This window comes from Aulostomus chinensis, chromosome 10 (assembly GCF_037954235.1).
Source record: "Aulostomus chinensis isolate RoL2024-O1b breed Wild chromosome 10, RoL_Achi_v1.0, whole genome shotgun sequence".
Lineage (NCBI taxonomy): Eukaryota > Metazoa > Chordata > Actinopteri > Syngnathiformes > Aulostomidae > Aulostomus > Aulostomus chinensis.
The window spans coordinates 8937564-8955505 of NC_141329.1; the positions used below are offsets into that span (position 1 = coordinate 8937564).

The window sequence follows — 17942 nt, forward strand, 5'->3', positions numbered from 1 at the left end:
TAATAATAATGAATGTTGGAAACTTTTATTTGTAATCATGGACAAGATTAATATGAATATATGTAATTGGAACAATATACATGCATATATATACACACACACACACACACACACACACACACACACACACACACACATATATATATACACATATATATACACACACATATATATGTATAGTTATAGTTGTATATATACATACATACATATACATATATTATATATGTATAGTTATAGTTGTATACATACATACATACATACATATACATATATATATACACACATACATACATACATACATACATACATACATACATACATACATACATACATACATACATATGTATATATATAAAAGAAAATGAAGCCTTTCTCCTGTTTGGCCCTTTTAGAAATGTTTCTACTTCCACAAGAAACAAGTCAGATGTGGATTTTTGCCCAACATTTAAAACACGATCAGCTCTCCCTGATATCTTATAAGAAATTCCCAATATTAGAAATGATTATTGCTGTTGCCATGCAACTAAATCCAATATCCTCCCTGGCTTCTTACAGTGCTGCAAGTTGATGGATGCAGCTGCGCTATTGCTGCCCCTCAGTATTCTGGTGAAACACTGATAACTGGTTTCACTCAAGTTTTATTTAGAAAGTTATCATTCAGGTAAAAGTGCCCTCTGAAGGCTGAATATTTTTAAATTAAGCCAAGGGTGGCGGACGCCAGACTAAACACACAGACACGTTTGTGATTAGATAAAGAGAGCAAGGCTATATTTAATCAGGCTTGTATTTTCCCATTGCTCTGCATTCATTCGTCACATTTACTGCTCGGTATAAACCTGACGGCAATGATGTTGTTACTGTGTTTGCTCTGTGTAATTGTTTTATTATTAAGGGGAATGAAGGACGAGAGTAATTAATGAGCCGTAATGTTTGGCTGTCTGTCTCTTTTCAAATGTAAACAATATAAACACCCAGGGAAGATTATTGTGTGCAAATGAGACACAACCAGAAACATATTCACCGATAAAGCATCAGATTGGTGCTGAAAGTATAAAAAAATCAACAGATTAAATAAACTGCTTATTCAACAACCTATTTCTCATGATGTCTCAGCTCCATTACGCAATAATATATTTGAATATTAATTTCATTTCTGTTCATTTAGATTTAATTATGATTAGGTGAATTGTTCTGGGCAGGATTGTTTTTATTGCCTTGAGTGAAAAACATGTTGTTACCCAAACCTGCCTCTAGGTCGCAGTGTTGAATCAGGATCTCAAGTTTTACCTTTGAGGTTTATTCTCCGTCTGAGCACTATTGCATTGCAGATGATTCAAGTGTTCTTCCACCTGGAAAATACTCATTCTGCAAACTGATGATGCAGGCTGTGTTATCAACACTGCAGCCCATAAATAACAGCTTTGTCTCATTTGATGGCTTCAATGAATCTTCTAAGTACTTGCTGCGATGGATAATAATTAAAGATGCCACCCTGAATGACAGGAGAACGTAGTGAACCCCCTCCATGTTAGAGTTAACTAGCATCTTTCATGTTTTTTTTTTATTTGGCCGAGATGATAATTTGAGTGGACTGCATCTTTAATTGACTTCAACAGCGTTTTGTCACTTGAAAAGATTGCAGGGAGTTTGGATCCCCAGATACAGATTTGGCTTCATCTTGACTCAAAAGCGTCCCTACACACTCGCTGTCTGTCAAAGACAGGAAGCTCCGAGACAAACAGGAAACAAGTGACTGCAGGCAGACAAACAAACAAACAAACAAACAAACAAACAAAAATTAAAAATCACCTGCTCTTGTATGTGTTCAAGAAACCTGTGATCCACACTGATCATGTGATTGATTTAGAATGCATTTGATCGTTCTACAGATTCACTGCAGACATGACATAAGATATAAGTCACGACTGGCGTTTTTATTTACCAGAGGATGAGGCCTTTGGCATGTATTATTTCTATATTTTATTGGACTGACTTTCAGTTACACGTTCAAGTGTTCCCTCAATGGCACATTTGATAGCTCAGAAATACAAAATTGGTCTTTAAGAGGCTGGATGTGCACTTTCAGATGAATAGAAAGGTTACTAAGGCCCCTTTTGTGTTGCCTGGGTTACTCTGAGTCTTAGTTTCATTTTCCCGCTCTTTTTCATTGTCATTTCCAGTTAGTTAGTTAGTGTCTCGCTATTCATGAGTTCCTGGGTTGTTGTTTTATGGACTCAAAATTTGAGTGGTCTAATTTATACTTCTTTGCTCAAGAGTGCGCCTCAGTTTACTTTCTTCACTTAATCACTGAACAGTTTCCACCTGCCCCCAAGTCTACGTTTAGGTCCATTTTTCCCTGGTATTTCTCTTTGTTTTTTTTCTGTTACACTACTTGTGGTTTTATTTTCGCCTGTAATTTGGATTTCTATTCCTGGGATACATTGGGAAAACCTGGGTTGACTTAAGGAGTTAATAACCACCTTTATGGTACAATTGCAATTGTTAAGTCAGCGTAAGTGTGGAAGTGTGATGAACTTGAAACTTAAAACTCTTCCACCAACCAGTAGAGTGAAGCTCAACCATCCGAGGTAGATACCTCAATTTCTCTTGACCAATTCTAATTTTGGAGAATTGACAAGATTGGTACTGGCATGACTTTTGGAGTCATTTTGGATTTCCATTCATTCATTGTTCTCTGAGGTCGACCTCACCCCAAAGATAAATGTCATGTAGATGTGACGTTTGTTTTGTCTGTTAATGACATTTTAGGAAACCAAAAAAAAAAAAAAAAAGTCTCCGTGACAAGCCAATTAAAATGTGAGCAAGAAGCAAATCCTCCATATTAGCATTTGAATTGAAAATTAAGCTTTCTTTATTCGTACTTAAAGTTTAAAAAAAAAAAGTATTTCGTTTGGAACTTGATCTGCCCTAAAATGTCGTGGCTTTTTCCTTGGCCTGTGTATCCCCCCCTTTTCACCAAATTTGGTGAAAACCAGCCTGGCAGGTTTTGTTCAATCTCGCTAGCAGACAGTCACTGAAACAAACAAACAGAACAAATCACATGCCCTCTTTAGTGGAGGTAATAGTGAATCCATTTCAATTTTTGTGAATATGACTTTTTTCCCCTGATGAGTCGACAAGCCAGACTCTCTTGTTGTCCACCTCCAAACAGCCCGTGGTGTTATAACTGAAGTTCTTCACCAGACAAAAAAATGAAGAAGTACCCTTGGAGAGCAGAAACCTGACCAGCACTCAAATACATTTTTACTAGGATCCGCATGAAATCCAGCACAATAGTACGGTGGAACATGGTTTTTGTGGTCGTCCCGGTCATGCGTCTGATAGCTTGGCCCGCTCACCACCATCAGCATGTTTCATGTAAGTGGTTGGTTTTGTTCAAACTACCAGACAGAAAATCACCTGGGGATGAGACAGGTCTCCAGTCCATTGCAGGGCCAACACATAAAGACAGACAACCATTCACACTCACACCTACAGTCAATTTAGAATCTCAGCCTCGTCCCCTCTTGATGTCTTTGGACTGTGGGAGGAAGCTGGAGTACCGGAGAGAACCCACGCAGGAACAGGGAGAACATGGAGACCCCGCACAGAAAGATCCCGTGCTGGAGCCGGGACTCGAACCCAGAACCTTCTTGCTGTGAGGTGACAGTGCTGACCACTGCACCACCGTGCAGCCCGACAGAAAAACAAAAAGAACTACTCACATATGTGGAGGAGGTGTTAATGTGTCCTTGTTATTTAAGAAAAAAAACATTGCATCATTGCCATTTTGTAATTTATCACCATTATCAAATGTGTAAAGCAGCAACAATTAATCAGCCGATGGAAAATGAACAACCAGCTGTTATGATCATTGATTAATCATTTCAGCTTGAATATAAGGATTCTCTCGGGAAATTGTGATGAGCATTTTGTTATCGTCTTAAAATAATTGCCTGTCATTTTTTAACTTTTTTTGTTTTAGCATAAATCAACTCCTTCTGATGTTTTGTCTCTAGTTTTTGGGGTTTTCTGAAAAACTTGCAAAAATGACTTAGGCGATTATTTTTAATTAGTTTTTCAAACAATTCATCAACTGATCATATAAATGATCAGAAGATTAATCAAGGATAAAGATAATCATTTTTGGAGTCCTACAGAAGTCCAGTTTGTGACAACATATGGGTGCTTTAACCAGGAAAAACAAATCATTGATTTCTTTAGATATTGTCATTATACACATTTTTTTGTATGTCAGGTGAGTGGCATCTCAAACAATTATGAAATAATGCGAGCACGCACCACACAACTCAATTCACGTGTTCAAGTCTGTTTATTCTACAATAGACATTTTTAGTTTTGATTTTTGTTTTTTTAACGACGAATACGCTCATGGCAAAACTTTGTCATTCGAAAAACATCCAAGAGTGTGAAGGCAGTAACGGTAACAGCGGGAGCAGCGGGAGCATCGGGAGCAGCGGGAGCAGCGGGAGCAGCGGGAGCAGGTCGCGGTGAGGGAGACGAGTCGTTCCAGTCTGACTGCAGTGCTGCTGAGGAGGCAAAAAGGTGAGACTGCATCTTTCCACACACACTTACCTCTCTGTCTACTCCAAGGACAGATGGCCAGACACACATCTCAGCCCAGACAGAAGAGAGAAAGAGAGAGGAATTCAATCACACAGCCCCCCCCCACACACACGCGCACACATTGTATTCCCCTATATATTCATCCCCCTTTATCATTTTCTCTCTTTCTTTTTTCATCTTCTTGAGTCACTTCATTTCAGATGCATTCATACATTTCCAATATCTTTATGTATGAGTCTGACTCCCTCCCTCTCCCCACCTCACAGCCCCTTGTCTCTCCCTTCCCTCCTCCTCCATTTCCATCTCTTTCTCTCCCTCCCTTTGTCGTTCTCTTCCTCCCATCCTCACCTCTTCCCATGCCTCCCTCTTTCCTCATCCCTTTCTCCCCCCCTCCATCCATCCCATTACAGTAATCCATCACTCTTCCATCAGCCACCATGCAAACAGGCCTCCTGGTTACCATAGCAACCACCTCCGGCCCAGTACTGCGCAGCCCCTCTCTCATTGGCTGGCAAAGCCAAGGCAGCCTCAGTCTGTCTGGTAGATGTGGTAATTGGCTGGGAAGTCATACAACGCGCGTGCACAAACACACACACACACACACACACACACACACACACACACACAGTACAGTATTTACACATTGACATACAGTACACTCATAGTACATGCACACAAATACACCCACATGAGAACACTTGTGTTAACTCTGAGCCAAAATAAACATACACACACACACACACACACACACACACACACACAAACACACACACACATACAGTGTAAACATCCTCAGAGATATGAAAGGGAGACTTGGGTCAGAGTAATGAAGCTCATAAGAAGATGGGCCGGGGCTCTAGGCTGTGTATGTGAACATGTGCATGTGGTATGTTTGTAAAAGTGTGTGTGTGTGTGTGTGTGTGTGTGTGTGTGTGTGTGTGTGTGTGTGTGTGGCGTAGAGGCATTTGTGAGTGGGCTTCTGTATATACAGGATAGTGGGGGTTGAGAGTGGGGGGTGGCTGTGCAGGATTTTGAATAAGGTTGGAGTTCTGCCAAAGGAAGGGTGGAGGAATTTATTTCTGTTTTGGAGCATATTTAAAAAAAAAAAAAAAACCTATATTCCCCCAAGGAGGCAAATGTGCACTAGTTCTGGACGGATGGATGGATGCAGAGAAGGAAGAATGGAATTGTTGATCAGCTTGACTTCACCCTGCTGCTGCTGCTCAGCCAGGTCTGGGCTACACAGCGGCTATGATGAATGTCTCATCTCCAGGAATACATCACAAACAGCAAAACTGCACCTGCCCTGAATAGCAAACCATAGTCTCTTCTGCAGTGTTTCTCCGAAACAATTGTTGACAATGGGGGCTCTTTTTGTCACCCGTTGGCAGTTTTTCTAACCTAGACGCACAACAGTTCTGTCCCTTAATCTTTTGTCTTTTTAAGTAGTTCCTGTTTTTTAAAAACATGAAAAGGTTAGAATACTTTTGGAGAGCTCTGCAAAAAAAGAAAAAATACAGAGAGGTTTGAGCTACAAAGTGTATTCAAACTGGAAATGATAAATAGTTACTCAGGGTTTGAACGCTTTCGGAACATATTCTTAGAAATTTTTATCTGTAGCGAAGCCTGCAATTATAACTGCATGCAAGAGAAAAATAGTGTGGGCAAGGAAGTCGTCTCCACCTGGAACTGACTGGTAAGCTGTCCTAGTTGGCGACCGTACAGACAAACAGACGGAGAGACAGACAGACAGACAGAGGGACGGACGGACAGACTGTAGTTGGATCAAGAGTAAACTGATTTGTAAAAACAAAGACAATACAAAAGTAGAGGTCATTTTTAAATCTCATCTTTTTAATGGAAAAAATGAGTTGAGGGCAGAGAGAAAAAAATTGGGTAGATTGAGAAAGCCGAATGAATTCACAGAGAATGACTGACAGCAGTGATGACAACAATGCGGTCACAGTCCACATTTCAAAGCATTCCCAGGTACCAGAGAGAGAGAGAGTGAGAGAGAGAGAGAGAGAGAGAGAGAGAGAGAGAGAGAGAGAGAGAGCAGGGAGGAGGAAGGAAGGAAGGAAGGAGAGTGTTAGAAAGTTTCTAGGAAGATTTCATCTTCCTATCAAGGTAAAAAATACAAATTAAAAACATAACCAGTGTTGTTTACAACAGACAATCACATTGAAAAATTAAGATAAAAAAAAACAACCCCAAAAAACAAAAAGTGCACTCGCATTCACACGCACATACTTACAATTATCTTCTTGTTTTTGGGAAATTTAAAAAAAAGTGCAAGCAATATCACAGAACGACAATTTACAAGAGGGGCTGACAGCTGCCCCGAAAAGTCTCAACCCTCCAACAGAGCCCCCCCACGGTATTTAATAGTGTAAATTTGTTTTTGTTTGAGTCCAAACTCACTGCCGCCACCTCAGTTTGATGCATCTGAGCAAAGAGGAGGCTCAAGTGTCATTGACTAGTCCCACTGATCCCCACCCCCGCAACATGGCTGCCCCACCCGCCCCAGATAGTACAATCAAAGTTGGCTCCACAATGCTTCTCCTATTAAGTGCCAGGAAAGCTCCCAATATAAAGGCTTTTCAGTCACCGTCCTCATCGCCATCATCATCCATTCAGAGTACAAAGAATTCCATGATACGCAATCAAACAATCATCTTCATTTTTTCCATTCAATGGGCCTCCACATACCTTGATGTTATAGATCCGACTGCTTCATAGAGATAAACAAGATTCGATTGGATGCTTTTTGTCAAATACAACACTGACCTCAAACACTGCCGAATGAAACGTTTTTGTACAGTGTGAAATGTTCAGGTACACTCTCTGGACTCACTTTAACATGTTAGTAGGGCTGTGTCATACACTGAGAGAGAAAATATCTGCAGAACAATGAATTTTGGTTTCTCAAACCCTTCCGGAATTCACACACACACACACACAAACACACACACACACACACACGCACACGCACACGCACACACACACACTAACACGCACGCAGGTATAAACTCGTAGAAAGAGCAAATGCAGCCAGATGCTGTGCAAATTTAGAAAAAAAAAAAATTCTAATAACCAAAAATAAACAGAAAATGAAAAGAAGTTGTTAGAGGAGCTCTCCTTATTTAAATAAAGCAACGTATCAAAACTGAGAAATCAGAAACATTTCAAGTGTCATTCATACTTCAGAGGAATGACATTGAATGGAAGGTCAGCGCAGAGTTTATCTTTCTGTAAAGTTCAAATACATTCTCGCAAGTCTCTGGAGACAAAAACACAGAATTAACATGAGATGATGATAAAATCAATTTATCAGTCAGTTTTATACTTTGGTATGTACCCATAAATATCTACGTAATGTTGAGTGGCCAAAGAGAGGCAAGAAAAGGGCATAGGACGAATTTTTGAGGCAGCGAGGTATAGCTCGGATCAAAAATCATAAACTAACCGATTTAAGGTAACAAGTTATATCTCACGGTCTGTATAACTAAACTGAGGGAACGAGTAATACCTTGCAGCCTCAAAATATATATGTGTTTCCTTCAATGGCCACTCAAAGGCTCTGCAAACATGAAGTAAGAATTTTTATCCTTCAATCCTCTTTTTTCACTCGATTGTTTATCTCACAATTCATCTTCTCTTTATGAACGTTTTCAGTGTCATCCTCCTAAATCAGCTCTTGCGCTTCCCGTAATGTGCCGTTGAAGTCACCTTGACTCCTCCAACATACTTCTTGGGTTAAAGGAAAGGTATTTTTTTTCTTTTTTTTGCATTACTAGCTCACAAAAATACATGCTGGCTGACAAGATTCTTCTCATTATGGCAGGCTCGTCATACTTCTGTGCCGATTTATTCTATTTGCAAACTGGCAGGTAGCAGAACATTTTTCAACAACACTTTCTCTTTTCTGTTTCATTGTTTTGCAGGACACAGACGTGATAGAAACAGCTTGTTAAAGATGGGTCATTGTGCAGCAATAAATCTCAAGACTTGATCAAATCTAATTCATTGATTTAGGACTTCACTTGAGCCTCATAATGTCCTTGCTAATCCCAGAGGTCTATAATATGGGAATAAAGCATAAAGTATGCCTCTGTACATCACTCGGGTGCACATGCTTGCTAGTGTCAAACAGTTGCAGCCAAATGTTGCTGAAACGAGCTTACAGTCGTTTAGATCATAATGAGCATGCAAGACGAATGGTTGAGTGGAAAAGTTGCAGGAGAGGTTCGGTGTCACTTTAACACTGTCGTCTAAAATCAAATGTTTTAAATATTCATTCGAGATACACTTTAAAGAGCTAAGCATCTCCGCTAACATTAAATCAATCACCTTCAGCAGTCAGGGAATTTTATCTTGACATTTCGTCTTTTCAAAGACAAACAAATAAAAAAAAAAAACCCAGGATGAACTCACATTGAGAGGTATTTGAGAAATACATGCTAGTTATTCAAAATGGGTAAGATAAAATGAATAAGTGGTTAAAGTATGGTGCATTCATGAGAAACTGTGAAGTGGGAAAAGTTGCCACCTCCAATGGGGGAGAACGCGCTGAATGCTGTTCAAACATGAAGTATCTCATGAGGAAAATAGGAAGATTGAGAGCTCTTGGAGCATGTTTGACATCACTTGACATGGCAGTTTTTGTGGTAATTTCTTGTTGTTCTCTTTGTTCTCATTAAAGCCGATGATTGTGATACTGAAGACCCTGCAGTTTGCTTTTGTTCATTCGTCGCTGTGTAACTAGTTTTCATGCAGCTAACATAATGTTAGCCTGTGGTTATATGATCATTTTTCTGTATGCTAACATTACAAAGAGAGTAGACAAAGAGGTGGTGGCCTGTTTGTTGTCATATGGCAACTACAAAATGAGACAATCCCAAATGGGAACTTGTGTGATTCCAAGCTGTCCAGATGACTGTGATGCTAAACCAAACCTTCCAGTGTACTTTTGTGAATTTGTGTTCTTCATTCAGCTAGTTTTAAGGAGCTAATTTCATGATAGCATTCCGGATTGCTACATAACGTTTAGGTATTCGCCTCCTAATCTTAGCTTTTTTGTTTAATTGCGTAGTTTTTTTCATTTTCTCTGAAACATTTCCTAATGGGAACATTCTCTATTCTCAGCTGTCTGTCCACATGTGAAGTGGTTGGCTGAACTGGGATAATGAACTAGTACAGATCCAAGGCCGGCAGATTTTAAACAGTATAATATGGGTGAGGAGGTCACAGTGACATTTTAGTGCTCCAAAGTGGTTTTAAAGTAGGACCTCTGCGCCAAGATTAAAACAATAACACCACCTCACGTCACTGTCGGAATGCTTAAGCAGGAAAATGCTGACTTTCCTCACATTCACATCACAGTCCTGCTACTCAACTCTGCTAAGAGAACTCACTGAGCTAGGAACCGGCTACAGTTACTGCAGTGCTCACACACACACACACACACACACACACACACACACACACACACACACACACACACACACACACACACACACACACACACACACACACAAGGTTTAAAACACACCAACCAAGTTTGGCCGAAACAGTTCATATTACAAACACATTATTGCGAATTAAGTGTGCTTTCTTTTTGCTTTCAATTAAAAATATTTTAAAAATAATTGTTATAAGGACATGCAAATGAAAAACAAAAAAAAGGAATTTAAAAGGGAATCATAAAAAATAAGTTTTAGGCCTTGGCTTGGGCCAGACAAACATCTGCATTGTCCACACATCAATCCTACATTCTTAACAGACAGATGATATACACCAAGCACCAGGAGTCTCATTGGCTTCACAGTCTTTGTTTCAGAGAAAGAGGGAGGTCAGGTAAAGGATTAGTGAGAGCGATGCTAAGCCTAAACTGTCTTTTTTTTAAATACATTGTTTGATCAGAGATAGATGATTAGAGAAAATCCATCTCTCTGTTCATCTGAGTCGGACACTTTGAGCGTCCAATCCAAACTGTAGAAACCCCATGCAAGGGTGAGGTGGAAGATGGTTTGGGTTCCTGACCAGATGCTCATAGTCTTAAAGAGTGTGTGGATAGAGAATCAGTCTGAATTCTGTACAGTTCACTCTCCTATGAAGGCTCCTGCAGAAGTTCAATGTTTCAGCTCTGCCATACTAGGTAAAGGAAAGGTATGGACATTTTGGTTCGGTGTGTATTTCACAGTTGGGTAACACTAAAACTTCCTGCTCCGTGGTTATCCAGGGTCTTCCATGCCCTGTCCTCTGCCTTACACCTATCCATCTTATTAATTCTCATTCACTACTTGACTGAGTTGCCGCTGAAGATCATTAGGGCTCTTCTGAGGGCCCTTAAGAGGGTTCCTGTGGAGTAGTATGCCTCTGAAGTGCCCTTGGCAGGCTGGAGTGTGTGTCTCACTAGCAAACGTATTGCCAGCTGATGAATCCTTCTGCTGAGCCCGAGGAAGAAAGTGTGTGGTGTGTGTGTGTGTGTGTGTGTGTGTGTGTGTGTGTGTGTGTGTGTGTGTGTGTGTGTGTGTGTGTGTGTGTGTGTGTGTGTGTGGTCGTCCATTCAAGCACAGCAGGGAATGTGAGTGACACAAAAGGACAGAGGTTTGCCCGCCACTGGAGCGACGTTCAAGAACGGGTACAGTGTTGTGGGTGCTGTGTGCTCAGTCGTGTCAAAGGTCACGGGGACAGATCGTGGGGGAGGTTTGTGGCGGTGGGGAGATCAAAAGGGCAGCTGAGGCACAGAGAGGGGTGACATGGAGGTGGTCTGGGAGAGGATGAAGGGCCAAGAGGATGAGGCGTAGCTCCGCAGATTAAGTGAGGGTGATGTAGGCTGAGGCCTTCTCCTTCAGTTGTCTCAGACACAGATGACAGCTCCAGCTCCCTGTAACACACACACACACACACACACACACACACACACACACACACACACACACAGATTGGACGGTCAATCACTGCTATTGTAAAGCCTTGTGGATTAATCCCTCATTTCAGACAGAATGTTAAGCAGCAACACTGTAAATGAAAGCTCCATGTTAGAACGCCACATGCTGCTCCTGTGGATGGAGTGGATTTGACAACTTGTTCCGCTTTGGATTTGTAACATTAATTAAAACACACAGATGTAAAATGTAACTCAACCTTTTACATAAGCACAGTGCAGAATATATCAAAATATAAAGTACATTTACGATCCAGGTAAACCTAAAATAACTGCAGAGTAAAACAACATATCCTGTGTGGGCTGAGCATGACAGTGAGTGAGTGAGTGTCGAACACAAGTAGCACCACTACTATATGCTCAGCCAAGTGTCACTTATTTTTCCATGGAAACAGATTATCTTTGTGCCATTCATTTCCATGGCAACGCCATTAAACATCCTAAGGCAGCCATCTTATGTATTGTAGCCAAGTGGCATGATTTAAATAGATGTACCTGCTCCATTTCTGTGATGATTGCCACAGTGTCCCTCCAGTGGGTTCTGATTAATTAAATTACATCTGCTCCGACAAAGATGCAGAACCATAAGGGGTCCTGAGGGCCCCGGTTATAATGAAGAACCCAATTTTTAGTAGGCTTTGGATTTTGACCACGGGTGCCGACACCTACGTAACCTTATACAAAACAATAAAGACGGAGTGCTTTTGGAATGTGCAGTATGACCGAATGCAGGTCTGTGATAACTCCAGCAGCTAGTGTTGCTGTGTTACGTACCCTCTGGTGGTTCAGACATGGGAGGGCTCAGACAGTACATGTGGTAGCCTCTGTCACAATCATCACAGAACAACAGCTGGTCCTGGAACAGAAGAGAATATTCAAGTCAACAGATGTTAGTGTGAGGAGACAGATTGAGGGACACTACGTATCTCTTTCTTAATTAAAAAGCTTGGCGTGTTAACCATATGGACTTTTACTTGGGTGACTGTTAAAAGAAAAAGTTGAGAGGTAGCGATATGTTCAATAAAACAATGACTTTATTATTGACAGAAAACAGATTTTATTTATGTAAATCTTTATTGAAACAAGCTAGTCAACAGAACTATTTCCTGGTGGTGTCCCTGCCTGTCCCTCAACTAGAAAGACTTTGTGGCTTGAAATTGATATTTCACCCAAAAAGTGTGTTTTGCATATCAAGTTCTGACAAATAGATGTCTGGAGTACTGATTTTTTTTTTTCCCCTCCTGCATCACTTCTTTGTGACTCTAGAATGCAGAAACATCCCATGACTGACACCTAAAAATGGCAAAATTGCCCAAATAATTCAATTTAGACTGTCAGGTGTACCGTCCAGTATAACCCACGCCTTTGAGCTAACTGTGAACGAGAGTGAAGCGTGACCAGCAGGTGCAGTCAATTGAATTGGCTTGTTAGTTTGTTGTCGTTCACTAAAGCACAGAGCCGGAAGTGTTAGTAGTTTTGTTTCTATCTCAAATCAAAGTGTTGATTACTGAGCATACAGCTGGATAAAGATGTGAATTACTCTGGGATGCTGTGCTAAACTGACATTTTTCTGTCGTTTTCATGCTGTAGCTCTTGCCAGTCATTTTTAGCTTAAAGAAATATATATATATATATATATATACATATATTTATATATATATATATATATATATATATATATATATATATATATATATACATGAGTATTTGGAAGGCCTATAATGGCTTCTAATATTTGCTACAGTGCATGTCTGTGTATCTGTACAGTCACAAGTGTTTAGCATGATCATGTACAGAGAGAAATCTTACGTCGTTCTCAGAGGTGCCACACAGGCTGCAGGACTTGCACTCGATGCATTGCCAGCGATAAGTCCTCACTGCAGCCGTCATGTTCACTGTGAACTGCAGACAGGATGGGTGGCCTGGGTGCACACACACATACACACACACACACACACACACAAGCACACACCCACACAATTTTCACCATGGCTTTCTGTATTTTGAGAACAGTCAACCATTATCCTTTTTTTTTTCTATTCCTTTTTCTTTTTGCATGTGATTTATTCCTGTTTAAGAGTGGTGTTTACAAATGATTTCTCGACATAGCTGAAATTATTCTTAGATGTTTTTGGGGCCAGTTTTGGAAAGACCTAGTGTGTAACATTTAAAATACACAAAGAAGCATGAATTTTATTGGAGCCATCTCATGAAAAATACCACATACTTGCTTTTGATATAGTATTGGGAAGAGCAAAAATGTTTTTTATTAGATAGCATTCATTTCTACATATGCAGTGTATGTACTTTATTCGGATGTTTCAAACATATTTTATTCTTAATGTTTAGTTTTTATCCCAGAATTTTAGGTACTGTTAGTCTACATGTTCACAACAACAACAAAAAGTTATTTTGTCCACATTTCGTGCCTTATTTTGACGTTACAAATTAAAGGACCATACCAGTGTTTTGCATGCATTAGCCCATTAACTACAAATAACATACATCAATTTGTTTCTCTTTTTTTATTTCTTAGATAGAAGAAACATGTGGATGGACAAATATATATATATATATATATACAGTCAATAAATAAATAAGTAAATAAATACACACAATCTGCACCATATGCAATCTCTGCATGTATAAATACATCCACAATGTACAAACACAGTTAAATAGCATCCAATCCATTCAAAAATAAAATAGATCAATAATATAATCAGTAAAAAAGAAAGGGTACACCTATAGTTAAAGAATATTTATCCAATAAAATGTTTCCAGCCATTCACAACCAAAAGCCATAATGTAGGGAGGACATTCTATCAGAAAACTACAAAAAAAGAGAAGAAAAAAAATCCACAATGGTTTATGGAAAGGCATGCAGCACATAACATGATTCAAAACAATTTTGTGTTTTTCCAGATGAAGTCACAAGAATACAATTCATGTTATCACAGTTTTATTGCCAAGACCAGAACATTGTGATCAGCGAACACGACCCCTTTAAATATGTGCCTGAATTTTTAGTTTTAACTCTCCAGTGCTTGTATCCTCATATCAAGCGTATATCTTATTCAGTGTGGTTTATCTGATATGTTGGTATTCTTGGTTTCATACAAAACTTTACTAAAAGCGAACTCATCCATAAATCTAGAGCACGTGCTACAAAAAGCAACTGGACTCGCTGCCTTCATGTAAGACTTGCTACTGTTCTTCATTAGTTTAAAACAAATTGGAGCAATAGCTCAATTGCTGAATATCAAAAGATAAAAAGGCAGCACACATATCACATGTCAATGTTATCGATTTATTCTGGCCATGTCAGCAAACTAACCTTCCAAGGTAGCAGCATGCATCAGATGAAAAGTGCTTGTTGATATGGCTGGAATAATTTGTGGATGTTAGTCGACTTTGTCCTGAAGATCTTTGGAACGTATGGTTTTGGTTTAGCGTCACAAACAAGCATTGAAGGCGCAGCAATAGAAGTTTGTTTGAGTAGTGAGAAACTACTCATGCTTATGTTAGATATTAGCACATCAAGTCACAGCCACTGTTTATCAAAGCACATTTTAGCACCTTTTCTAACTTCCAGAGCAATGATTTCGACTCATTTCCATACAGAAGAAAATACTTACAAAGTCTTGAAATGTACTCAAGTTAAGCCTGCGAGATGGTTTTTTTTTTTTTGTGGTCAACCCAAACGTTAGCATCACACTCGGCTGAAAGCCAATGGGATTTTTTAGAATGGATTTTGGATTATTGCTGAAAATAAGCTCTGTGGTGATAAAAGTTTAAGAGACTTACACACTTCTTTTTATTCAGGATAATCTTCACAAATGAATACGACTGACTTTTGAAGTGTAAATGCGATCATTAGAAGTTCAAAGTTAATGTAACACTGTGAACGCACTACACCACAGATGCACGACTTCCATGTCTCCTCTGTTCTCAGATGACTTTTAATTTCAAAGGGACAACCTCTGTAGACTTTTTTTTTTAAACACTGTTTTAAAAGACTTAAAAGCATCATCATTCGCACAGTATTTACAGACATTTTATATTATAGAATAAAATGTTAAAATGGCTTCTGATTGTGTTAACCACAGAAATATTTTTTGGGGCATTTGACTAAAAATCCATTAAAAAAAACAAAAACCTGCTGACTTTTAGAGGAGGGAACTGAATGTTCAACAATGCTTACTTTCTGTTGGATTCCACTGTTCCTGTACCACTCAATACAAAGCCATCAATTTGTCCCTATTTTTCTAAGATCTACTTTTAAATAGTAATCTGTGGAGATGTTTCCACAATTGCAACAAGATGTCATTTACATGTAGAATGTCTCACAAGTAAAATGCTACTACTTTAAAGTCTGTAAATACCAAGGCTAGTGTTGAATGATTTGCTAATATGTGGTGAGTTAATGCTAACATGTTTGCTAATGTTAGTTGGTTAGTTAGCTAACAAGCTTGGTTAGGTGGTTGTTTACTAAGCTACACTTGTACGTATGTGTTTTGCAGCGTTTTTAAACTCAGAGTATCTCTGAGGTGGGTATTCTTTAAGCTTCAGATCTCTGTAAGTCAATTTTCATACTGTTGTGAAATAAAATGAAACCAGTGGTTACCTGGATGGCCAGAAAACATTGTAAAAACCCTAGAAACATTAGCATAAATGAATATCAATGATGTCATATAGTACATGGCTTGTAGAAGATGGGCTGGAACAAAAAACATTGGTATGGTCCATCCATTTGAACTGATGAAAGGAACTGACACTTGCATTCGTGTGTGTTGCAAAACTGATGTCTCGATACTCAACAAAAGAGACGATTCAGAACTGTGCATCAACAGAGGACCTCCTTTCTCCTGCCAAACATCCCCTTCAGCTTTGCCCTACCTGAGCGTCCACAGTCTGCACAGGAGATAAGGTCTTCAGGACAGCCTGTCTTCTTTGAGCCTCCCAGGCAGAAGTCGCAGTAGCCGTTGGCGATCACTGAGCCGTCCGGTGCTTTCTTGGCTGGAGGAAGAAAGAGAAAAGAGAAAGTAGGTAAATGAGGAATCTTTGTTGCTGCCAGGAGTAAGAGCAGCTGAGTGTAAACTCATAAATCAGTTATGAAATGATGCCCCGGAGTGAAAGAACTGTATCAATCTCTAGACAGCACGTCAGATTGATTTGGGGAAGACTATAAAAGTCCTAACAGATCAACAGAGCTACTAAGGAAGAGAAAACATCCTCAACAGAGATATAGTGTACTGTCAGGAAGTGGTTAGAGGTGAAACATAAAATACCGTGATGTAAAACAAAGAGGGAGATCTGTGTTCATGTCCCCGCTGCCAGACTGCTCACCATCCCAGCTGGGAGCAACGTTCTGTCTACCCATCTGTTTGCTTTGGCAAGAGTAAGCGCTGGTGGCGGCCGTGCTGGACCCGGGAGTCACCAGACCCCCAGCTCAACCCGGAAGTGAGGAGGAAACAGGGAGGGACATTTGCTGGTAATCCCTAGGTACTTGTAATTATTGTCATGAGTGGAGGAGGCGGAGGAGAATGATGGGAGAAGTGAGTGTATGTGTGCTGCAAGGTTACTGGGACAAATCTGCCAACATGCTGTGCACGGGGAAGGAGGTTCTCCATGTGAAGCTGGTTCATAATAATTATTAACAAGAGAGAAATTCCCCAGCTTGCCTGAATGCTGAGAAAGAGAGAGAGAGAGAGAGAGAGAGCGAGAGCGAGAGAAAGAGTGTGTATGTGTATATGTCTATGTGTGTGTGTGTGAGGCCATGTTCCTTGTGGAGACATAAATCTGTGTGTACAGTTACATTGTGGACACTCGCCTTCCATTGGGGGACGAAACCCCTCCTAATTTGAATCATTAAATCGAGGGTGAAGACAACAGCTTTTGTGAGACAATTAATGTTTGTGTGACTGAGAAATGAATGGTCAGTCCACTTGTCTCTCTGTCAGTCCACACCCTAAAGAAGTTTACTGGAGTCTGAGCCATGTTCACTCACACTCTCTCTGGTCCAGTCTCTCCTCCTCCCTCCCTCTTCAGTCCATTCATCCAATCATTGCATGGGTTTGGCTTCTTCATTTCTCATCGGATCAAGTATGTCTCTACGCCTCACCTGGCTGCAATTTCCTCATATTTAGTCTCTTTAACTGGGCTCATGTCCAAACAGGAGCAGTTTCCTGGTAGAGCTGGGTGATACGACGTCAAATCAGTATCACAAGGTTCTAAAACTTTTACCTTCATTAAATGAACTGTCATTATTAAACTTTTTTTTTTTTTTACACTCCTTCAGAATCCCTCTGACAAGCATTACATATGCTGATCTAGTAAAAAAGCAAAGCTCTCGGCTCTTCTCGTCTGTCTCGCTTCGAGTCCCAGCTAAAATGGATAAAGTGTA

The 17942-nt window shown here is 39.9% G+C and overlaps 1 protein-coding gene across 4 annotated transcripts in view; it reads right to left on the reverse strand.

The window, feature by feature from the left end:
* Nucleotides 1-6463: 6463 nt before the first annotated feature.
* dpf1 (double PHD fingers 1) overlaps nucleotides 6464-17942 on the reverse strand; it is a 45554-nt gene continuing 34075 nt past the window's right edge. For 3 of the 4 annotated variants that reach the window (XM_086215936.1, XM_086215938.1, XM_086215935.1), the window contains exons 9-12: nucleotides 16436-16555; nucleotides 13346-13458; nucleotides 12311-12392; nucleotides 6464-11476 (exon numbers count right to left, since the gene is read on the reverse strand). In XM_086215936.1, the coding sequence (XP_086072062.1) occupies nucleotides 11406-11476; nucleotides 12311-12392; nucleotides 13346-13458; nucleotides 16436-16555 (386 nt within the window). In that variant the 3' untranslated portion in view covers nucleotides 6464-11405. The remainder of the gene's footprint in view (nucleotides 11477-12310; nucleotides 12393-13345; nucleotides 13459-16435; nucleotides 16556-17942) is intronic. The other variant, XM_086215937.1, reaches the window with a different exon arrangement.